Source organism: Mirounga angustirostris, unplaced genomic scaffold, assembly GCF_029215605.1.
Source record: "Mirounga angustirostris isolate CCGP_5_RB_7025 unplaced genomic scaffold, mMirAng1.0.hap1 SCAF_16, whole genome shotgun sequence".
Taxonomy (NCBI): domain Eukaryota; kingdom Metazoa; phylum Chordata; class Mammalia; order Carnivora; family Phocidae; genus Mirounga; species Mirounga angustirostris.
The window spans coordinates 44,528,177-44,552,968 of NW_026991724.1; the positions used below are offsets into that span (position 1 = coordinate 44,528,177).

The 24,792-nt window shown below is 39.0% G+C and overlaps 1 protein-coding gene across 8 annotated transcripts; it reads left to right on the top strand.

Annotated features, from left to right (window-relative positions):
• Positions 1-3: 3 nt before the first annotated feature.
• Positions 4-24,478, top strand: ZFP14 (ZFP14 zinc finger protein). Of its 8 annotated transcripts, XM_064581382.1 has the most exons (7): positions 70-101; positions 2,019-2,227; positions 4,589-4,675; positions 6,665-6,743; positions 7,932-8,058; positions 9,157-9,255; positions 18,960-24,478. In XM_064581382.1, exons 4-7 carry the CDS (start codon positions 6,714-6,716, stop codon positions 20,324-20,326), a joined length of 1,623 nt encoding a protein of 540 aa, XP_064437452.1. In that variant the 5' UTR covers positions 70-101; positions 2,019-2,227; positions 4,589-4,675; positions 6,665-6,713; the 3' UTR covers positions 20,327-24,478. The 8 variants fall into 8 exon arrangements, with proteins under 8 accessions (XP_064437451.1, XP_064437454.1, XP_064437458.1 ...); XM_064581381.1 differs by lacking the exon at positions 2,019-2,227 and having other exon boundaries at positions 4-101; XM_064581384.1 differs by lacking the exon at positions 2,019-2,227 and having other exon boundaries at positions 4-101; positions 9,160-9,255.
• Positions 24,479-24,792: the final 314 nt, after the last annotated feature.

The window sequence follows — 24,792 nt, forward strand, 5'->3', positions numbered from 1 at the left end:
TTTGGGGGAGGGGCCGGGCCCTCCCTACCGAAGACTACATTTCCCACAGGCCTCTGCTCCTAGTTTCCTTCCGGCTTTCTTGCTGGTGTCGGCTCGGAGAGGTGAGTTGGTCGCGTGCATTGAGGAAATGGGCGCGGGGGCGGCGTGGGGGCGGCGCGGGGGCGGCGCGGGCGCGGCGCGGGCCTCTGTGTGAACCGGGTTGCACTGACTGTGGAATTTGTGACGCTGACTGGGCATCGGGTGCCCTGAGGCGTCCTTTCCCTTTCCGCTTAAGGGCTGCACATATCCCTCGGCCCAGAATGGCTCCGAGTTAGATGTATGAGCCCCAGAGTGAAGGCCCCCAACAAAAAGACGCAGTCCTGAGAACTGCAGGTCTCAGAACCACAGCTTAATCAGAGCTCCCTCGTAAGGAAACTACTATGACTTCGGAGACAGATTCCAGACTCGGCCTTTGTACTCGGCCTTTCTCTGATACCGGGAAGGCTGAGCTTTTCCCCGGACTCCCTCTTAGTTCCGTCGTGTTCTGTGCGTGGTGGATGGTGGGAGCAAGTGTGATGCGGGGGTGTGTTCTGAGTTAGCCAGGCGGGGCTGAGTGCCAAAAAGGCTCAGTGCCTCAAGATTCCCGTCTCTTTTCCCCAATCCTGCTGATCTTTAGGAAGGAGAAAGAAAGGAGGAGATAAGCATTTGCACGTCTATAGCTTCTTTGTTCCGCGAAATGTAACTTTTATTTTTGCATCTCCTGGAAAAGAATGGTGAAAATCAGCGCGGACTGAAAAGAGAAAAAAGCAGCCCTTGCTTTAATCACGCTGGGAGAGAAGAGACAGGGAAAGCCAGCTGCAAAATTAATAGAAAGTATTATTTCATGCAATTGTGAAATGCTGTAACAACTCCCTCTTTGAACGATTACAGCTGTTTTACCAGTGATGCTCCAGACTCGCTTTGCCATTTTTTATTTTATTACTGGAGATACCCAATTGCTAAACTACCCTCCCTTCAAGATAACCCTTACTCTCCAGTTAATCCCTCATCTCAGAAACCGCAACCATTCCGTAATTGTTCCCTGCTTCCCATACATCCTTCAAAATCCTTCAGTTGGAACTCAACCCTTTACAAAAGAGCTTTTCTTCTCTTCCATTGCATTCCAACCCTTCCTGTAGAATTTCCTCCTTGAGTCAATAAATGTGGTTTTGTTGGACTATACAGGCTTGTTGCAGGTAGTCTTTAGCTGGTTAGGCTTTAACTCGGGAAATATCCTATCCGTAGACCTGGTGCTTTGCTCTTTTTTCCCAGTGAATGATAGGGGTGATGAGGTTACTTCCTGCCTCCTCTCCAGTGGGTATTCACATGAACATTTGGCAATCATTTAATTCCTTCTGTGAGCTGTTTCTTTCTAATCATTTAAATGGTTTGCAAATAAACCTCCTGAATGGGAGAGGCCAACTGCAGAGCTTTATTTTAGGCTTTGATTTGTTGAGAGGATTACAGTTTAGTTAGAATCATATGCTAGGTGTCTTTGATCTTCACCACTGCCCTGAATTCAGAAGCAGGCAAAGGTAGGAGATAGTTTGATTGGTGACAGGGTTTTCTGCTTTTGAGGCTTTTAAGGAGTTGAAATGTGACAGGGTTTTTAATGGAGAGGTCTGTGTTAAGGGAAGGGAATGGAAGATGTTAGTAGAAATTTGAGAAATGGGTTGAAGTTTTTGACAGCATGAGTGGTCAGGCCATATTATTTATGTGTTCTTATGAGAGGCAGTTTAGTTATGGAGCTAAATTACCAGTGTTCTGGTCCTAAAACTACCCCATTAGAGGTGGGTGAAATTGGGGTAATTTATTTCATCGCTGTGCCATAGTTCCTTCATCTGTGAGAGGATAATGATAGAAACTGCTGTATAGGATTGCTATGAATAGATGAATTAATATATATAAAGCCCTAAGATAATGCTTGACACATAATAAGTGCTCAGTAGATTTAATTGTTACTATTATGTTGTAATTCCATCTTTTTTCTCATCACACAGATCCAAAAATTGTGACGATTTCCCCACATTGGCTTCATCCATCCACGAACCCCCTTTTGTAAATTGTTGTTAATCAGGAGGAATTGCTTATCAATGTGAAGTTTGAAATTTATTAGCTAGCATTATAAGAGAGCAAGGCTGAGAAGCTCAAATTTTTATGGAAGAAGGAAAGAGCAGAAGAGAATTTTCTTTAATAATTCTGGGAAAAAGTATGTAATATTCTTCATCTTCAGTGATATAACTGACTTTTTTTTTTTTTAAGATTTTATTTACTTATTCGTAAAAGACAGAGAGAGAGAGAGAGAGGCAGAGGGAGAAGCAGGCTCCCAAGGAGCAGGGAGCCCAATGCGGGACTCGATCCCAGGATCCTGGGATCATGACCTGAGCCGAAGGCAGACGCTTAACCATCTGAGCCACCCAGGCGCCCGATATAACTGACTTTTATTTAATGTTTATTTGCTACTTGAAGTGCTTTATTATATGTGATGTCTTATTTAATCCTCATAACAACCTTTTGAGATAGAATCTATAATTACCACCTTTTTTTATGGGAGGTGACTAAGGCTGAAAAGTTAAGTAACATGTCCAAGATCACAGTTAATAACTAGCAGAGCTGAGATTTGTATTCTGAAAGTCACTTGGGGCACCTGGGTGGCTCAGTCAGTTAAGCATCTGCCTTCGGCTCAGGTCATGATCCCAGGGTCCTGGGATCAAGCCCCGCATCGGGCTCCCTGCTCAGTGGGAAGCCTGCTTCTCCCTCTCCCACTCCCCCTGCTTGTGTTCCCTCTCTCACTGTGTCTCTCTCTGTCAAATAAATAAATAAAATCTTAAAAAAAAAGAGAGAGAAAAGTCACTCAGGAAAAAAGAACAGCTGTTCTTAGAGTATCCTGGGCTTTTTTCTCAGTTCAACAGAAGACTTAAAGAAAACCTTGAAATGGGGAAATTTTTGCCTTATTTGGCATAGTTGTATATGTTAGGTTCACACTGTGTTTAATACGGTGGTGAGTGTTGCTGGCTGTTCCTGTAAACATTTTAACAGGTCCTTCTAGGCATATATGTGATTTTTTTTCTGTCACAAGAATTTAATGCCACACATGTTGGGATTGATTGATTGATTGATTGATTGATTTAATTTTTTTTTTAAGTAGGCTCCACACCTAGTGTGGAGCCCAACTAGGGGTTCAAACTCACTACCCTGAGATCAGGACCTGAGCTAAGATCAAGGGTCCGACGCTTAACCAACTAAGCCACCCAGGTGCCCCATGGGATTTTTTTTTTTAAACACACTGGCTTCACCCATTTCATCAAAATTAGGGCAACATCATCACGTTTTAGCATGTGCCTGGTTTTCAGTGATACAGATGCACTACTATTTAATCATTTCCCCAGTTAGATTCTTTTCAGCTTTTATTCATTGTAAACCATACCTGTCAGCATACCTCTGCCAATATCTTTATATACATGTGCAAATAGTTTCTTTAGTCTTAGAAGTGGAGTTCTGGGAACTGGTTCATAGGGTTTACAGGGTTATAACGTTTAAATGCTGCTTCACATAGTTCTAAATTTGGTCCAACACAGTGCCCATTTCCTCGTGACCTTGCTAATCTGGGACATCATCAGTCTTTTAGACCTCCCAGCCCTGTCACTGTAAGAATATAATTTTTGTGTGTGTGTTTTACACACATCTCGTTAATTAGTAGTGATGCTTAGTATCTTTTGAAAGGTTGTTTCTTTCTTTTCTTTTTTTTTTTTTAGTGAATTGCCCTTGCTCAGGTTCCTCACAGTGAAGTAGAAATCTAGTCTTCAGAGGCAAAAACCAAAGTTGAAAGATGATTTTTTAGTTAGAGAAATGTGAACTCAGAACAAAGCTTTGCCACTTAATCATTGTGAATTTGGACAAATGATTTCACCCCTGAGCGTTGGTTTCCTGATCCACTGAGAGATGAGAAGAAATACATAGCAGAGCAGTGCTGAGGGTCATGGGGTGATGTACATAAGCACCCATCACGTAACAGTTCTCCATGAATGTTGTTGACTAAGTGCAGTGGTCATAGTATGAGAGGGGGGTGGTGCAAAGGATGTCACGGTGTGAGAGGTCCTGATTGGGAAACAGGGTAGTGAGTTGTTTGGGCTGGGGAAAGGCCAGTGGCAGCAGCTGCCAGGCTCAGTCTGTGTGGTTTTCAGGCTTCGTATTTAGGAAGTTCAGGCAGGATCCTGGGGGCTCAAGAGGCTGTATATGGGTGGTATGGCCCTTTCTCAGCCCTGAAAAGTACTGGAGGGAGGAGGAGTCCAACGTCAGGACCAGATCTACATTGCCAGATGGGGAATCCTCCGAAATATTCAGGCTTCTATACAAAACCCATCATTGTTCAGCTGGATCTTCTCAGGGCTTGGATTTCTTCAGACTTCTTATAGTCTCCTCTAGTTGTTGTGAGTATGAGATCAGGGTGGCTATAGTGGTGGAGAATAGTTAGGAAGTAGGAAGGGAAAAGAAAAAATCTCATTAACATAAGTCATTTTGGGATCTCCGAGTTACATTTGATTTCATGGCCTCTTTTTTTTTCTTCCAGATCTGGCTTATCAGGGCTCTGCAGTTCTCCAAAAGAGAAATCTTGCAAAGGACTGACCAGTTCTTGCATTTCGAAACCATGGCCCATGTAAGTTGATGTTCTTTTCTCCTTTTTGAAATATTGTTGATCTCTAGGTCATGTGTACATACTCATTCCTTATCCTGAAACTTCTTATTTAACAGAACTCTGCCCAAGAACTTGCTTTAGTTACTTTCAGTCTTGTGAAGATTGGGGACAGATAACCCAGTGTCCTTTCTACGTGCCCTTCCCTCTTCTGCACTAATGTGGACCATCTCCTAGCTCCAAAATCTTCTGTCAAGAGCCATGAGGGAGCAAAAGTGAAATGCCTTGAGAAAAATGTAGGCGTTCTCTGTAGAATGTCCGTCCCCTTGTTAACATTTTCCAATAGAACAGCTTTTGATTTTAAGATTTAAACTTCAGAGAAAGTATATTTCTCTGAATACAGTGATTTTTAGTCTGGTTTTTATGTAGGAAAAATTTGTGTCCCCAGTACACAATTTGACATCTTTTCAAAGTTTTTGAGCTTTTTATTGACATGTAAATAGAGAAAAGTGCACAAGTCCTAAGTATGTAGCTGAATGAATTTTCATAAATTGAGCATATCTGTGCTATCAGCACTCAGGTCAAGAAAGAGAATATTGCTAGTACCTCAGATGCCCCCCTTTCAGTCACTGCTTGCCCACCCAGCCCAGATATAACCACTATCCTGAATTCTTTTTTTTTTTTTAAGATTTTATTTTATTTATTAGAGAGAGAGAGAGCTCATGAGTGGGGGGAAGGAAAGGAGGGAGAAGCAGACTCCTTGCTGAGCAGGGAAGCCCAATGCAGGGCTCGATCCCACAGGACACCAGGATCATGACCTGAGCCGAAAGCAGCTGCTTAACCTACTAAGCCACCCAGGCGCCCCCACTATCCTGACTTCTAACATTATAATTGAATTTTGCGTATTTTTAGAACTTTAAATAAGAAATTGTATAGTTCAATACAACCTTTTTTAACAAAAAATACTGTGCAAGAGAGTCTTGTTATATTTCACATATAATTGCTAGACTCTCAGAACCATCTGCACATGTTTTGAGATGCATGCAAATATGTGTGTATCTGGTGCTGCTGGTGAGAATGGAGGTATCAGAGCATCATACTGAGTGTGCGTCATAACTGAGTGTTAGGTTCTTGTTGAAGTGCATTTTCATAGTGCACTTAACATGTAGTTCTTGTGTAGTGTAAAATGAGTTTCCAAAAAGTTGGGGAAGTACTGAAGAAATTGTGGGGAAAGACACAAAGCAAGTGAGAAAAGTGAATTCAGTAAAAGAGACAATGAAAATACTAAAGCTAAAGATAAGTGTGCAATAACTAACCCATGTAATTCTATACTGGAGGGAGCTGTGAGGCTATTTGGAAGCTTGGAATTGATGTATAATGCAATGGAGTTCTTTGCTTTAAAATGATGGGAAAATAGGTACTTGTTTAATAATGTAGTGTTAGAATGTCTGATATTCGGGAATGGGTTATTGATATTAAGTGGGAGGTCCTTGTTTTGAAAACTTTCCTTGAAGATTGGTGGTTTGATGGAAGAGAGAATTTGGTCCTGTTTGACTGCCTAGAGGGAAAACTCCAAACTTCTTCACAGATGTGAGTTTTCCAAGTACATAAGATGAGATTTAGTGTTGGCTGGTCTCAGTCTCTGTATGTGTTGAGATCTTATGGTATGCATGTAAGGCTTTTGGGATGGGGTGGATTCGTTAGGGATGTAATTGGGGCCTTACACTGTAAGGCCTAAAATTTCATATGCTGACTTGATATCTTAACAGGGCTCCAAAGGCCCAATCATGAGTTTCCCTGCTTTTGCCAAATCAGTTCTCCATCCAGCAGAAAAGACTTCCACCTGGCTAGCTTTCCTATCAGGCAGATGACCTAAACCCCTCCTGGTCCTCACTCTGAAGGGTGAGGACCTCCCTGCCGGCCCACAGAATTACTCAAACAAACCAGTCACGTCCTCCTGCGGGAATCAGGGACACCTTACCCTCTTTTTATTACAAAGCCTGCCTCCCACAGACCCTGCTTGTTCACTCCATTCCTGAGTGCAACCCCTGTGTGGCCCTGCATGACGTGTGGTGTTCTCCTCCCCTGGGCTGTGAGTATACATGTCTAATAAATGCTGTCAATCTCATCTGTCCAGTGTCAGGCATTGAGCCACCTCATAATATTTAGGGCAGGGGATCTCTCCCTCACCAGTGGGGTGATTGGGAGGTAATCAGAACAGAACTGCAAAGAGAGATCAAGAATCATCTCCAGCAAACCCTGAGAGAAGAACACCAGGAGCAAAGTCCATTGTGTAATTTTATGGGATGTACGGGTTTAGAGCAAGGTTTCTCAACCTTGGGACTATTAATATTTTGAGCCAGAGAATCTTTCATTGTGGGGGCTTGTCCTCTGCATTGCTGGATATCTAACGGTATCCCTGGCCTTTACCAATTAGATGCCTGTAACACACCCCCTCCCCCTTAGTGGTGACAACCAAAATTGTCTCCAGACATGGCCAGATGTCTTCTGGGGAGTGAAATCACTCCTTATTGAAAACCACTGGTCCAGAGTGACATCATCATGGTTCAGTATCCTCTAACTCAGGAATGAGGAAGGGTGTTCAGTGAGGGATGACGGATAATAAAGACTAAGAAGGTCATCCAGATGCATAAGTAATAGATAATGTAGGCTGTGAGAGCTGAGGAAGATTTTTGAAATTGAACTGAATTAAAATATCTAAATCGAAAAGAAAAAGACTGAATCTGATATATTCAAAACGTGGACTACCATGTAGCAATTTCTTTAAAGTTGACTAAAGAAGTGGTCCTTATAGGGAAAATGTAAGAAAATCTGACTTTATGATGAGCTTGAGTCCATTTTCTTAGAAGAGATATTGTAGTACATTTGGGAGAAGTTTTTATCAATATTTTTTCACGATCATTAAAGGGAAAAGAAGGGGGAAGACGTTTCCCATGAATTTGTTGTGGAGACACAGAGCTTGTAGAAGTCTTGTGTTTAGGGTTTCATTTAATTGGGACTTTTTTTTTTGCTTATTTTATTCATTTCCAGATATTTTGGGGTAAAAAGTTCATCTTACCTGCAGCCACAGGACTGTTTAAGACATGTAGAACTCTCCTTCAGTGATACTGATTTTCTTACCGTCCCCGACACATAAGCCGTACCCCATTTGCTTGTTATGTGAACCCTTCTCTGCATTGCAGTCCTCGATCTCCTCCCTTTTCATTTAAAAAATATTTCATTTATTTTCACAGGTAATACATGAGTCTTATTTTTTCAGGGTTCAGTGACATTCAGGGACGTGGCCATAGACTTCTCACAGGAAGAATGGGAATTCCTGGACTCAGCTCAGAGAGACTTATATAGGGATGTGATGTGGGAGAATTATAGCAATTTCATCTCACTAGGTAAGGCTATTTATCCCAAATTCTGTTGACTTTCTCTACTGTCAATTTTAGGAAAATGTTTTGAGAAACTAGATAAATTTTTTTCTCTCTGTTCCAAAGGAATGGTTTTAGCTTTGTTAGGTTGGAAATAGGCTCCACCATTTAATACTTCATCACTTTCATCCGGCTATGCCCTTCAGATTTTTCTTCAGGCTCTGTAATTTACTTGTTTCATTGGTATCCAAGGGCTGGGCTTGAATTCTGGGTTGCTTACAACAGAAGCATTGTCCAAGAAATCAGATTTTACATTATATTTGAGCCCAGAATTGATACAAATTCTTAACACTCCTTTTTAATCCACCTGCAAGGAGAGTACCTAAACACAGGGATTTTGAGTCTCTCTAAAAATCAGGGGAGCCTATAGAACTTACAAAGTATGAAATGGATCCACAAAGTTCGTTTAAAACTCAAGTAAACACATTCTGTTTCCTATAACAGACATATTCAGTTCTACCTGCTCTGCGGTTGAAATTTAAAAACTAAGAACTTTGCATTTAATATTGAATAAATAATCCTAGAAAGGATCAGAAGAAGTACACTCCTGTCAGCAAATTGATAACAATAAAAATAGCCAATACACACACATAGGTGTGTGTGTGTATGTGTGTTTGTGTATATATAACTTTATATATTTGTACTTGGATACTATCCTGAGCATTATGCATTATTAATTCTCACAACTCTATCAGAAATATACTATGATATCCTCATTTCAGATGAGAAAAGTTAGGCATAGAAGGTTAATAATTGGCTGAGGTAACACAGCAACAAAGGCAGGATTTAAACTCAGGCAGTCTGGATCCAGACTCTGTGTTCTCAACCACTACACAAGACTACCTCTCAACAGAGCTAGTATGAGTTTAAATTATATTAAGGCCTGTTCTTAACCATCTGTTCCTTGTGCTCCTAAAGTTACCCTAATATGAGTGCTCTTCAACTCCCTTGCATTTTGCTCTTAGGCTTTATAAAGTACCATTTTGATCTGTAGTTAATCACGAACTTAACCAGATTTGAACCTGACTTTTGGGCTTATAATTTCATGTCACATTATCTTTTAAGCAGAACCTTCCATTTCTAAACCAGATGTGATTACCTTATTGGATGAAGGGAAAGAGCCCTGGATGGTCGTGAGGGAAGGGACCAGAAGACACTACTCTGGTGAGTGAGGGCTGAGCAGGATGGGGAATTAATTACTGCAGATAATTAGCCAAGCCTGTTAGCCTTGAGATGTTGTTGGAAATCTCTCTTCAGAAGCCCATGGCCTGCGGAGGAAAGGCCTGAGACCTGGGAAGCAAATTAAAATCTTTTAAACCTGGACACCAAAGGAACTTCATATTGATCTTGATTACAACTCTGTTTTTCTCATTTCTCATATTTTTCTCCTACTTCAAAGAGAGGAGCTGTTCTCAGTAGAAGAAAAAAAGATGACAAACATAAGAACTGAAATCAACAAGATAGAAAAAGTAGAGAAAATTAATAAAGCCAAAAGTTGATTCCTTGAAAAGATCAACAAAGTTGGTAAATACTAGCTTGACTCATCGAGAAAAAAGAAAAAAGACAACAACAATTGCTAATACTAGGAATGAAAGAGTAACTGGGTTATCACTTAACACCCTGTAGGCATTAAAAGAATAGTGAGAGAATACTATAAATAATCTTATGCCAATAAATTGGACATCTTAAATAACTCCTTGAAAAACATAATTACCAGAACTGATACAAGATAAAAAAAAAATGAGTAATCTTATATCTATCAAAATAATTGAATTCATTATCAGAAATCTTTCCACAAAGAAAACACCAGGTTCAGATGGCTTCATTGGTGAATTCTATTAAATACTGAAGGAAGAACTAGCAGCAGTGTTACACAATTTCCTTCAGAAAAGGAAAGAACAGTTCCCAAATCATTTTCCGAAAATAGTGTAACTCGTATACTGTGTCCTGACGAATTACTACAGGGAAAAAAAATTACAGGCTCATTATCCTTCATGAACATAGATGTAAAATCCTTGAGAAAATATTAGTAAATTAAATCCAGCAATAAAAATGATAATCAAGTAGGGTTTATCCCAGGAATGCAAGCTTGGCTTAACATTCAAAAATTAGTGTGAAAAAAATTAATCCGTCATTCACCGTATTAACAGGAATGAGAGAAACCATGTGATTGTGTCCATAGATATAGAAATCGCATATGACAAAATTCAGCATCCATTCATGATAAAAATTTTCAGGAAACCAGAAATTGAAGAGAACTTCCTCAAAAAATACTGCTTAAAGAAAAACACTACATCATAAACTTCATCATACTTTTTTTTTTTTTAATTTTTATTTGCGAGAGAGAGAATGAGAGAGAGCACGAGAGGGAGGAGGGTCAGAGGGAGAAGCAGACTCCCTGCTGAGCAGGGAGTCCGATGTGGGACTCGATCCCGGGACTCCAGGATCATGACCTGAGCCGAAGGCAGTCGCTTAACCAACTGAGCCACCCAGGCGCCCTAAACTTCATCATACTTGATTGAAGAATTTCCCCTCTAAGATTGGGGACAAGGCAAAAGTGCCCACTTTTCCCATATCTATTTTTTTTTTTAAAGATTTTATTGATTTATTTGACAGAGAGAGACACAGCGAGAGAGGGAACACAAGCAGGAGGAGTGGGAGAGGGAGAAGGAGAAGCAGGCTTCCCGCCAAACAGGGGGCCCGATGCGGGGCTTGATCCCAGGACCCTGGGATCATGACCTGAGCCGAAGGCAGACGCTTAACGACTGAGCCACCCAGGCGCCCCTCCCATATCTATTTAACATTGTATTGAAGGTCCTAGCATTGCAATACGGCAAGGAAAATAAGAGACATAAAATCAAAAAGGAAGAAGTTAAACTCTTGTTTGGAGATGGCATGATTATGTAGATGGAAAATCCTAACGAATCAAAACAGCAGCTACTCAAAGTAATAAATGAAGATCACAGTAAGATCACAGGATACAAAGTTAATATATAAAAATCAATTGTGTTTTCATATACTAGAAGTGAAAAAAATAAGGAATTTAAAGTAAAGTAAATTAAGTCAATTAAGATTAAAAGCAAATTAAGTTAATTTACATTAGTGTCAAAACCCAAAAATACTAAGGAATAAATTTAACAAAACATGCAAGACCTCCACACAAAAAATCATAGAACATTGCTAAGAGAAATTAAAGACCTAAATAAGTGTAAAGAGACTGTTTGGGGATGGGAAGACTCAGTATTGTTAAAATGTCGGGCGCCTGGGTGGCTTAGTTGGTTAAGCGACTGCCTTCGGCTCAGGTCATGATCCTGGAGTCCCTGGATCGAGTCCCGCATCGGGCTCCCTGCTCGGCAGGGAGTCTGCTTCTCCCTCTGACCCTCCCCCCTCTCATGTGTTCTCTCTCATTCTCTCTCTCTCAAATAAATAAATAAAAAATCTTAAAAAAAAAAAATTTAAAATGTCAATTTTATAGTTTTAACAAGCTGATTCCAAAATTGATATGGAAAAACAATGGTCTTAGCATTTCTAAGATAATCTTGGAAAAGGAAGAGTATATTATAGGACTTAGACTACATGACTTCAAGATACTTCAAGATTCATTATAAAACTACAGTAATGAGGGGCGCCTGGGTGGCTCAGTTGGTTAAGCCTTTGGCTCGGGTCATGATCCCGGGGTCCTGGGATCGAGCCCCACATCGGGGTCCTGGGATTGAGCCCCCATCAGGCTCCCCCTGCTCTGTGGGGAGTCTGCTTCTCCCTCTCCCTCTGCCTGCAGCTCCCCTGCTTGTGGCTCTCTCTCTCTGTCAAATAAATAAATAAAAGCTTAAAAAAAAAAACTACAGTGATCAATGGGCGCCTGTGTGGCTCAGTATGTTGAATGTCCAACTCTTGGCTTCAGCTCAGGTTGTGAGGGCGAGCCCTGCATCAGGCTCCAGACTCAGTGGGGAGTCTGCTTGAGATTCTCTCCCTCCGTCCCCCGCTGACATTATCTCTCTGTCTCTCTCAAATTGATAAATCTTAAATAAAACTACAGTAATCAAGACATTGAGTATTGGATAAGGATAAACAGACAGAACAGAACAAAGACCTTAGAGGTAGAACTCACACTTAAAAGATCATTTATTTTTTGACAAAGGCACCAAAACATTCCAATGGGGAAGGGAAAGTTTTTTCAACAAATGGTGCTGGATAACTGGGAAAAAAATCCTGACCCCGTACCTCCTCCCCAAATTAAGATGTATTTTAGACCTAAATATAAAAACTAAACATAATATAAAAAGCCAAATATAAAAGCTAAACTTGAAAAATAAAAATTTTTTAAATTCAATATAAATTTTATATAAAAAACATGAAAGCTAGGGATGCCTGACTGGTTCAGTCAGAGGAGCATGCAACTCTTGATCTTGGGGTTGTGGGGTGTAGAGATTACTAAAAATAATAAGAAAATAAACTTTAAAATAAATGAAAGCTAAATATAAAGCTTTTAGAAGAAAACTAGGAGAATTTCTTGGTTTGAATATTATACTATGGTTATGTAAGATGTTAACATTGAGAGAGGCTGGGTGAAGGTTGCGTCAGACTTTCCTGTATATTTCTCTGCAGCCTCATAGGAATCTACAGTTTTTTCAAAATAAAAAGGAAGCAAAAATGTCCCATTAGGGATGATGGGTAAAAAATTTGAACAAAGAGAGGGGGTACTCCTTTTTATTGTCAATGACTATAATTCATTTATATATAAATCTGTGTTAGCTTGAGCTGCCATAACAAAATACCATAGATTGGGTGACTTAAACAACAGAAATTTGTTTCCCATCGTTCTGGAGGTTGGAAGTCTGAGATTAGCATTTGGGGGCTCTGATGAGGGCTCTCTTCCTTTCTGGCAGATCTTCCCTTCTCACATTGTCCTCACATGGCAGAGAGAGAGGAGGAGGAGGAGAGAGGGAGAGAGACCTCCTATAAGGCCACCAGTCCTATTGGATTAGGAGCTTTATGACTTCATTTAACCTTAATTGTCTTCTAAAAACACTATTTCCAAATATAGTCAGGGTGGGTGGTCAGGGCTTCAATGTATAATTTGGGGCGGGACACAATTCAGTCCATAGCAATATCTATCTGTATAGGATCCAGTTTCTTTCTGGCTTCTGTTTTGATTAGTTTATATGTCTTTTGTTGTCTACAAATATATTCGTTCATTGAGTACCTGGTCGGAACCATGAACTGTGCTAGCCACTGGTGGAACAACTGTGAACAAGAGTGGTAGGTTCCAGCAGTCATGTTTACATTTTAATAGGAGTAAGGACATGAAGTAAACAAGTAAATGAATAAATAATATTAGGTGGTGACAAGTATTATTAAGTGAGAAGAGCAAGGGAATAGAAATTGGCAGGTGTAGACACATTTGTGTTAGGGTGGTTAGGGCTTTTTAAGGAGGTGATATTTGAGTGGAGACATGAAAAAAGAGCTCAAGTTATAGGAATATCTAAAGCCAGAGCAGTCCTGATAGAACAGCACATGCAAAGGCCTTGGATCAGGAGATAAGTTTTGTATGTTTGAGGAACAGCAAAAAGGCCAGAATGATGATTATTCAGAGGTAAGGCATGTGACTTTTAAATGTGAAAAAAGCCATTGGAAACTTTTGAGCAGGGGAATTACATAAGCTGATCTGTCTTATAATTATCACTCTATGGAGAACAGATTGAATAGGGGCAAGATGGGAAGGAAGACCAGTTAGGAGGTTATTTCTTTTGTCCCGGTTGAAGATTATAGTGGTTTTGATTGGAATAGTAGTGATGGGAGGTAGAGTTAGATTCATGGTAGATGTGACCAGTACATGTTGGTCTGCTCCTCTGTCTGGATACTTTCCTCACCTTACTTGGATTTCAACAACCTGCCTGGGGCTGCCCTGATCGGTGGATGCCCTCTTTACCCGGATTGGACTCCTCACACAGCGTCCTTCCCCCAACATGGATAAGAAGCATCTTTGTCCTTTAATTGATATTATTTTATCCATCTACATTTAAGTCATTTTCTTACGTATTCAGGTGCAAATCTACTATCTTCCTAATTTTTTCCATTTGTTCAACTTATTCTTTCTTCCTTTTCTTCCTCTCCTGCCTTTTCTGGATTAATGAAATGTTTCAATTTTAGCTTTGCCTCTTGAGTGTGTTAGTTATGTATACTTTTAGTTTTCTTCTCAGAGTTGCCCTAGAGATTAAAACATGGATTCTTTACTTACTACATTGTACCTTAAATTAATTCCTTTATATCTTTCCCAATATTGTGAAGATATTAGTAACATTGTATTTATTTAGTTTTATTTATTTATTTGAGAGAGAGAGAGCACAAGCAAGGGGAGCAGCAGAGGGAGAGGGAGAAGCAGGCTCCCTGCTGAGCCGGGAGCCTGATGCAGGGCTCAATCCCAGGACCCCAGGATCATGACCCGAGCCAAAGGTAGACGCTTAACAGACTGAGCCACCCAGGTGCCTCAATATTTATTTAGATTTACCTACATGTTTACCTCTTACAGTGCTCCTCATTTTTTTCTGCACTGCCATGCTTCTATCTGGAATCATTTTCTCTGTACCTGAAGAATGTCCTTGAATATTTCTTTTATTGTGCCTCTTGGCAATGAATTCTCTTAGGTTTTGTTTGAAAAAATATATATATTTTTAAAGATTTTATCTATTTATTTGACAGAGAGTGAGAAGGGCAACACAGGCAGGGGGAGTGGGAGAGGGAGAAGCAGGCCTCCCGCCGAGCAGGGAGCCCGATGCGGGGCTCGATCCTAAGACCCTGGGATCATGACCTGAGCTGAAGGAAGACGCTTAACAACTGAGCCACCCAGGCGTCCCTGAAAATATTTTTCAAGGGTACAGAATTTTGTCTTTGTTTTTGTTGGATAGAATTCTGGATTGGCAGTTATTTTCTCTTAGCAAATATCTTGTCTTTTGGCTTCTATCATTTCCATTTAGCAACAATTTGTTGGTCATATTGTAATTCCTTCCAAGGTATTGTTTTGGAAGTATTTTTTTTCCCTTATGACTGCCTTTAGAATATTCTTTCTTTGGTTTTCACAGATTTACTGTGGTGTATCTAGTTTTATATCGTGATGTATGTATTCTGTTTGCTGTTTTAAAGAATTAAATTAGGCTTCATATCTTGTCAGTTTTGAAAATTTTTTGGTTATATTTTCAAGTATTGTTTCCCATTTTTGCTTTTCTTTCTGGGACTCAGGTTACACATATGTTAAACCTTTTTAAATTGTTGCATATATCTTATGTTCTTTTCTGTTTTTTCTTTTTTTCTTATTTTTTATTTCTGTGCTGCTTCTATAAACCCATTTCCTAGTTCACTGATCTTCTTTTCTGCTAAGTCTAATCTACTGTTAAAGAAAGTCTAATCTACTGTTAAAGATATCTGTTAAATTCTTAATTTTAGCTATTGTATTTTTCAGTTATGAGATTTCTATTTGGAGATATATATATACACATATATACATATTTTTTATACATACATGTAAATGTATGCTTTTTAAAAAGATTTTATATATACATATATAATTTGTTTTGCTTTTTTTGAGAGAGATTGGGGGGGTGAAGGAGAAGGAGAGAGAGAATCTTAAGCAAGAATCTTAAGCAAGCACTCCCAGTGTGGAGTCTGACACAGGGCTCGATCTCACAACCCTGAGCTCATGACCTGAGCTGAAATCTAGAGTCAGATGCTTACCAGAATGAGCCACCCAGCACCCCTCTTTTTTTTTTTTTAAGACTTTATTTATTTATTTGACAGAGAGACACAGCGAGAGAGGGAACACAAGCAGGGGGAGTAGGAGAGGGAGAAGCAGGCTTCCCACGGGGCAGGGAGCCCGATATGGGGCTCGATCCCAGGACCCTGGGATCATGACCTGAGCCGAAGGCAGACACTTAACAACTGAGCCACCCAGGCGCCCCAGGACCCCTCTCTTAATAGACTTCATTTTTAGAGCAGTTTTAGGTTGACAGCAAAATTGAGCAGACGGTGGAGATTTTCCACATATTCCCTAAGAGTGCATTATTTTTGCAAATTAGTGGGAATTGACATCTTTTTTTGTGTTTACGTTTTTAAAATACTTTATAAGTCTAGTTAATTAATGAAATATAATTTATGTACATTAAAATTCACTCTTTTTAGTACCTAGTTTTATGAATTTTGAAAAATGATACAGTTATGTAACCACCATAATCAAGAGTTTAGAATAGTTTCAAAGTCTCTTCATGTTTCATAGTGATGAGACTTTTGAGTCATTTCAGCAGTTTTATACATTTGTACTGTAGTCATAGAAAAAAACCTTTCTTATCTCTCCTACCCACTTGTCCCCATATTTTTGCTTATTTCATTCAACTTTTAGATTTTCTCATGCAAGTTCCCCATTATCTTTGGATCATTAGTTTCGAGCCTATATCCAACATAGCCTTTATTTTTACTCTTTTGCACTCAGGTGATCCCAAGTACCATTCCATATTTGACAGTCATTCTCCTATACTCAGTATCTGCCCATGCCTTTTTGCTCAGGATTTCATAAGCCTTTCAATGTTAGGATTATTGAAAGATACTTGAGGTAGTTTTCTGGGAAGTACAAACCTTGCTTTAGCTATATAGAATGGGAAGGAACACCTGGAGGAGGTATGAAGGAACAAAAATTTGAGTAAATGTAGCACTGATAAGTAATAGTATAAACTCTAGTGGAGAAAAGTAAAACATTGTAGTACGTTTTTTTTTTAGGTAAACACTACTCCCAACATGGGGCTCAAACTCACAACTCTAAGATCAAGAGTCACATGCTCCACTGACTGAGCCAGCCAGGCGCCCCTATTGTAGTACATTTTAAAAGTTTAGAAACAGATGTACATATTCATTAGTGATTATGTAATTATGGGAATAAATGAGTAACATCCATTGTGTATTTGGGGTTTGTTATTTAATGGTAAATGGACTTTACAGATTGTTTCTGCCACTAGGGAAGCTTAGGGGTAAGAAACTAACAGAATAACAAATGAGAAAATTTATAAATATTCCAAAATTGGGACAAAGAAGAGCAACCTGTTGCTGGGATGGAATATAGAGTGCATAGTTTTGTTTTTTGTTTTTTGTTTTTAATTTTATTTATTTATTTGACAGAGAGAGACAGTGAGAGAGGGAACACAAGCAGGGGGAATGGGAGAGGGAGAAGCAGGCTTCCCACGGAGCAGGGAGCCCGATGCGGGGCTCAATCCCAGGACCCTGGGATCACGACCCGAGCCGAAGGCAGATGCTCAACCAACTGAGCCACCCAGGCACCCCAAGAGTGCATAGTTTTAAACAGGATCAGCAGGAATGGCTTTTTGGAAGAAGTGATTTTTGATTGAGACCTGATGATGAAGGGAAGCCAAGCATGCAGGCAGAGGATTTCTCAAAGAAGGAACAACCTATGAAAGGTCCTATTTAATGGGAACAGTGGTAGTGCCTTTTGTGAGCTGAAAAGAGGCCTTTGTGGCATGAACAGAGAGAGTAAATGAGAGGCGTTGATAAGCAGTTAAGCAGCTTATTATCCATGTTCTGGTATTTATATTTGATTCTAAATATAAAGAGAAAGCATTAAAAACATTTAAGTAGAGAGACTCAAATATTGATCAGCATCAGAATCATTTGCTGGAGAATTTAAATAAGTACAAAACAAAAACATGCCCAGGACTTAATCCTGTAGTTTATGTTGCAGTCTGTTAAAAATGCTTCTGTATAGTTTTAAGAAATCTTCAGGTGATTCTTATCACTGATGTAACTTCTTTCTCTAATCACCAGCCTTATCTCCAGTCCTGGACTCCATTCTCTGTGTTTCCTTTGCCTTTTTCCTCTTTTTTTAATATATGAGAATACAGTGTGTTCCATAATACAATTAATAACCCTCAATACAAATTAGTTTAATAGTGTTATGGAATAGGGAATGATAGCAGTATAATGTGAGAGTTAGTTGGTTCACAGGTCATTTTCCTACTTGAATGAAGCCAGAATAGAAGTAAACTTACAACATTCAGCAAGGCAAAGCGTTCAATGGGATATTTTATTGTTGGTGGCCCTTTCACCTCTATATGAAAAAAATCAGTAGTAAGTGTCTACATCCAGGACTTTCTTCCCAGAGATAGATGCCATCAACCTTGCATGGCTTCTAGCTGGAGACAGGTTACATTTTACCCTATTCCCACCTTAATGGTAGCCTTGCTGGCTCAGGGCTTTTTTTTTTTTTTAAGATTTTATTCATTTATTTGAGAGAGAGAGCACAAGCAGGGGCAGCTGCAGAGGGAGAGGGAGAAGCAGACTCCTCATCCTTACCGGGCAGGGAGCCCAACACGGGACTCGATCCCAGGAACCCCAGGTTCACGACCTGAGCCGAAGGCAGAGGCTCAACTGACTGAGCCAGTCAGGCGCCCCTCAGGGCTTCTTGTTCATTGCAATGTCTCAGCACCTGAAATCTAGCTTTTCCACTTTTCTGTGTGTGCATTTCAGTATCCAGGAAGTGGCCTTCAGCCGTGTTGAACTGCCTTTTGAGTTATCTCTTGAAATATCAATTATTATATTTGTTAGCGCTCTGCCAATAAAGTTGCATGGGTTTGAGTGGTCTTCTCTAGCCATTTTCTTCATAAACTCTTAATTTTTTGGTGTGTAATTTTGCAGAAGATAAGGGTTTTTTTAGGTACACATATGTGGTATTGTAGCAGAAATGCCTGTTTTAGAGATATCTAATCCATTCACTTGTAGTAAGCATTATTTTAGGTGCCTTTTATTTCTCTATAGAAGTTTTCTTTCTTCTGTCACAGGAAAATAGTGTGTGTTTGCCTTCTGTTTTCTTTCAGATTTGCAGTCCAGATATAGGACCAATACTTTATCTCCACAAAAGGACATTTATGAAATATATTCATTCCAGTGGGAGATAATGGAAAGAATTAAAAGCTGTAGTCTTCAGGACTCCATTTTTAGAAATGATTGGGAATGCAAAGGCAAGATTGAGGGACAAAAGGAACCACAAGAGGGATATTTTGGGCAAGTGAAAATTACTTCTGAAAAAATGACCACTTACAAAAAGCATAATTTTCTTGCTGAATATCAGAGAGTCCATAATGGAGAAAAGTTGTATGAATGTAAGGAATGTAGGAAGACCTTTATTCGTCGCTCAACACTTAGTCAACACCTGAGAATTCATACTGGTGAGAAACCTTATAAATGTAAGGAATGTGGGCAGGCATTTAGACAGCGTGCGCACCTTATTCGACATCACAAACTTCATACCGGTGAGAAGCCCTATGAATGTAAGGAATGTGGGAAGGCCTTTACAGTGCTCCAAGAACTTACTCAACATCAGAGACTTCATACTGGTGAGAAGCCCTATGAATGTAAGGAGTGTGGAAAGGCCTTCAGGGTGCATCAGCAACTTGCTCGACATCAGAGAATTCACACTGGTGAGAAACCCTATGAATGTAAGGCATGTGGGAAGACCTTTAGGCAGTGTACACACCTTACTCGACATCAGAGACTTCATACTGCTGAGAAGCTCTATGAATGTAAGGAATGTGGGAAAGCCTTTGTATGTGGTCCAGACCTTAGAGTACATCAGAAAATTCATTTTGGTGAGAAACCTTATGAATGTAAGGAATGTGGAAAGGCTTTTAGAATATGCCAACAACTTACTGTCCATCAGAGTATTCATACTGGTGAGAAACCCTATGAATGTAAGGAATGCGGGAAGACTTTTAGACTAAGGCAGCAACTTGTTCGCCATCAGAGAATCCATACTCGTGAGAAACCCTATGAATGTATGGAATGCTGGAAGACCTTTAGTAGTTACTCACAACTTATTTCACATCAGAGCATTCATATTGGTGAGAGACCTTATGAATGTGAAGAATGTGGGAAGGCTTTTAGATTGCTCTCACAACTTACCCAACATCAGAGTATTCATACTGGTGAGAAACCTTATGAATGTAAGGAATGCAGAAAACCTTTTAGACTGCTGTCACAACTTACTCAGCATCAGAGTATTCATACTGGTGAGAAACCTTATGAATGTAAGGAATGTGGTAAGGCTTTCAGACTTTATTCATTCCTTACTCAGCACCAGAGAATTCATACTGGAGAGAAACCCTACAAATGTAAGGAATGTAAGAAGGCCTTTAGACAACATTCACACCTTACTCAACATCAGAAAATTCATAATGGGGTTTAATATGAGAAAGCCTTCAATTGTACATTATGTTACAGAATATCTGAAAATTCATTTTTGAGAAATTTGCTTCATGCTTCAACTAAGCATAAGAAATTTTATATTATTGAAAAAAATATGTTGCTTTAAAAGCCATCTATCACCATTCAAACATTGTTTATCTTTAGCAAATTTGTATGAGGGAATAATATAATGAATGTAGGGAAATCTTTAGCCTTACCTATCATTATCCGCATTTCACTCCTTTATTACCAGTGTGTTATTGGACAAGGTACTTAAACTTCTGTGCCTCATTTTGCTCACTTGTAAAATGGTGATAATAGTACCTATGTATATTAGTTATTTATTGCTGTGTAATTACCACAAACTTAGTAGCTTAAAATAATATACATTATCTCACAATTTCTATGGGTCAGGTGTCTGGGCATAACTTTGTTGGGTCTTCTGCTTCAGGGTCTCTCACAGAGCTAAACTAAAGGTTTCGGCCAGGGTTCGGTCTCATCTGAAGGCTCAACAGGGGAAGGGATCCATATCCAACCTCACATGGTTGTTGGCTCTCGCACTGAGGTCCACAGTTTCTAGCTGGCTGACGGCTGACCTTAGTTCCGTGCCACATGGGCTTCTTCAGCATGACTGATTATTAAGTGTGCAAGCCAAGAGTGCAGTAGAATCTACTAGCGTCATAGAAGCTATAATCTTGTGTGGTCTAATCACCAAAGTAACACCTTTTAGTCACTTTTGCTGTATTCTACTGGTTAGAAGCAAGTTACTGGGTCACCCCACACTCAAGGGTAGAGGATTACACAAGAGTATGAATACCAGGCTGTAGGGACCATTTCAGAGTCAGCCTGCCACACTGTGTAATAGGATTGTCTTAAGGATTAAGTAGTTAATGTTTGGAAAAATAGCAGCCACATAGCATGTTTTCTGTAAATATTATCTACAATTGTTATCATTAGTGTTAGTGAATTCATATGAAAGGAATTTACTCTAGAAGTAGTAAATGTAGAAATGCCTCATGTCACTGCTCAGCACTTACTAAACTTAAGATAATTTATTCCAGATAAAATCTAAGAGGTTATATTGAATGTGGGAAGTTCTTCATCATTTGAGCTGCATCAATCATTTCATGCTGAAAAGAAACCTTACAAATGTCATGAATGTGAGGTTAAGAGTACAACTGTTGAAGAATCAGAAAAATACGAAATTATTTTCCCATAATAAATTCCAAAGAGTAAATGTTTTGCAATCCCTGTTGTCTGGCCACTGTTAAAGCTTAATTAGAAACATCAAAAAGATGACAGAAAGGAAACCAGTTGGAAATTTAATAATGTGCGCGCATGTGTGTGCGTATACATGTATGTAAAACTCATATAAAAGAAAGATCATCATTCCATTACAGGCAGTGTATGGTTTGATGTTCAAATTGCCCCATCTTCAACCAGTGGGAGTTGGGTCTTCTGACATGACCCCACTAGTAGTTTGATAGTTTACTTGGTTACAGCTGCACAGTTTGGTCAGCAATGGAAGATGCTTGGGCACCAACTCATCCTGAAAATTGGTAAGGGGAAAAACAAGCATTTATTTTGCTTTTTCCATGTGAACCAAGTTTCAGGGCCACCAAAAGCTGCTCAGATTAAAAGGTTTTTGTTTTGTTTTGTTTTTAAGAAATCCGTAAATACAGAAAGAATGATAGGATTAGAAAAATCACCATTTTCTAGTTCCCTAATGGAATAATGGGTCCAGAAAATGATCTTCAGTCGATATTAAAACTATTGGGTGGGGCGCCTGGGTGGCTCAGTCGGTTGAGCGACTGCCTTCGGCTCAGGTCATGATCCTGGAGTCCCGGGATCGAGTCCCACATTGGGCTCCCTACTCGGCGGGGAGCCTGCTTCTCCCTCTGACCCTCCTCCCTCTCATGAGCTCTCTCTCTCTCTCATTCTGTCTCAAAAAAAAAAAAAAAAAAAACTATTGGGTGAAATATTTTATAGTGAGAACTTTACAGTGGATTTATCAAGCTGACCACCTCTGAGCCCTTTGATCAATTTTAATCTCTATAAAAGTGGGACTATCAGACAATATCTACATCCTGATAAAATGCAATACAAAATACAAACCACTGCCTACAAAGCCTTATTGCCAAAACAGTGAACTGAAGGAAGCAAACCTTTGAATCAAACTCTTTAAAAACAACAATTTGGGGAATAGATGAAAAAAGTAAATGGCACCACAAGGAAGTAGCCAAGCAGATCCAGAATGCGTAAAATTCTAAGAAACAAATGACCCTGATTTCTTCAACTAATGAGTGGCATGAAAAAGAAAAGGGGAAGGGCAACAATTAACAGATTAAAAGAGACTTAAGAGACCCATCAACTAAATTCAGTACGTGGGCATTGCTTGGACCTAGTTTGAACAAAACGTAAAAAGATATTTTGGAGACAGTGGACATGCACTGAGTATTAGATGATATTTAGAAATATTTTGTTAGGGATGATAATGTCAACGTGGTTATTAAAAGATAAAAGGTTCTGTGTGTTAGAGATACATACTTATATATTTAAGAAATGGTAAGATATAAAATTTGCATTAGAATACTCCAGCAAAGGAAAAAGAATTGGCAAAGAGAGCTGGGAAGTAGGTTGGTAAAATGTTGGTAATTACTGACATGGAGTGGTTTGCTTTGGGGGGTTCGTTCTAATATTTCTACTTTTTTATGTGTTTGAAAGTTTCAGTAATAAAATGTTTAAAATCAAAACTGAAATTTATAGACTACTTAGAAATGATTGTTAATGAGATGTGTGCATCTAAACATGTTAGATGTCACCAAAGTTCTGTTCAGTGAGAAATTCATCCCCTTTAATGCATTATAAGGAAGTTTTATTTGTGGACCCAGTCTTCATCATCTTCACCTTATCCATAGCAGTCAACACAGAGCCTGTCACCTAAATAAATGTGTTAAGGGAGTGAATACTTACGTCAAGAAACCAGAAACAGAACAGAATAAAACCTACAAAAGAGAAGCAAAGAAAATAGAAATTAAGGACTAGACAGTATATTTAATCCAGTACTAATGATAAGATTTTGGAAGATCCAGTCAAGAAAAAGAAAATGAAAGATAATGCCTTTAGAATATTGACCGTGATAAAGGTGACATAGCTACAGATTATCCAGAAAATTTTGTTTTAATTACAACACAATACTATATATATGTGCTATATGTATTCTAATACCTAAAATATAGGTACCTTTTTTTTCTGTAGGAAGGTTATGAAAATTGACTCAAATAGACCAACAAGCAAATGTGTATGTATATATGAACTCCCTGCTTAAGAAAAAGTCTGATAGTTGTGCAGGTAAAAGCTTTAAGAAATAGATAATCCTTCACAAAATTCTACCAGTTAATTCTGCACAGCTAAAATAATCCTGATACAAACCTGAATGAAGATGGCTCCTAAAAAGCAAAATCTAGACCAGCTTCATTTATGAAGATTCTATTCATCTTAATTCTATTTAGAATTAATTACAAAATCAGTCTTCACTAATAGATCCATGTGTTTGCCTTTCCCAAGTTTCAGATATCTCCAGGAGAGCTGTGTTTAACAGAGTGTAAGACCTTAACCCAGCGTTCTCCACAAACTTGTTTTGGGATTTTCTAGTCCTTGATGATATTTGGGAAAAGATTTCTTAGGAAAATGTGTAAGTGCAGCAAAGCATTTGCTTGTGGGGAAATCCAAGTACACATCATCAGCTTGTCAAAAGATACAGTAAAGAGATTTTTATTTAACACAGTGTATCTCAAACTTACTTCACTGTGGAATTCTCATTCCCAGTATCTTCGTACCATCTTTAGAATGTGAACCACTTTGTTAGATGCTTCTATTACCACAATGAATGTCTTTAAGACCATCATTTCAGACATTACGGTGAGTGATTGTGTTGGCAGGGGATGAGGAAAGGGCACTTTTCTTTGTAACTCACGTCATATTCTGAAAGCTTCCTGCTTGAATCTTGAGGGCTAGTGCTTTTCTATAGAATGTAAAAGATTCTAGCTTGGTCCTTGATATGTATATATTAAACATGCTTAAATATTCTGTTAAATAGTGATTAGGACATAAATGATTTTTCATTGTAATAAAAATGCTATATTAAATATCATTTTGTGTATTTTCTGATTTCTTTGAAGAGTGAAGAATCTAAGGTGCATATCTAGAAGTGAAATTGTTCTCTGTAGGTTGTACAGACTCTCCACTTTACATGTTGCCAGATGGTTGCTCCATCACTGCACTAATTTTGCATTTCTCTAATCACTGAAACAAGCATCTAGATTTTCCTACTTCTGTTACTGGTTTCAGTATTTCCCTGATTACAAGTGACTTGAGCATCTTTTTTTTTTTTTTTTAAAGATTTTATTTATTCATTTGACAGAGATAGACACAGCGAGAGTGGGAACACAAGCAGGGGGAGTGGGA

What these genes read in the sequence shown, in the direction of transcription:
- ZFP14 (XM_064581381.1), top strand. Translation starts at nt 6,714, where the DNA reads ATGACGTGTGGTGTTCTCCTCCCCTGGGCT. An exon ending in GTGTTCTCCTCCCCTGGGCT is followed by an intron (nt 6,744 to 7,931) that starts GTGAGTATACAT and finishes TTATTTTTTCAG; the next exon opens with GGTTCAGTGACATTCAGGGA. An exon ending in TAGCAATTTCATCTCACTAG is followed by an intron (nt 8,059 to 9,156) that starts GTAAGGCTATTT and finishes TTATCTTTTAAG; the next exon opens with CAGAACCTTCCATTTCTAAA.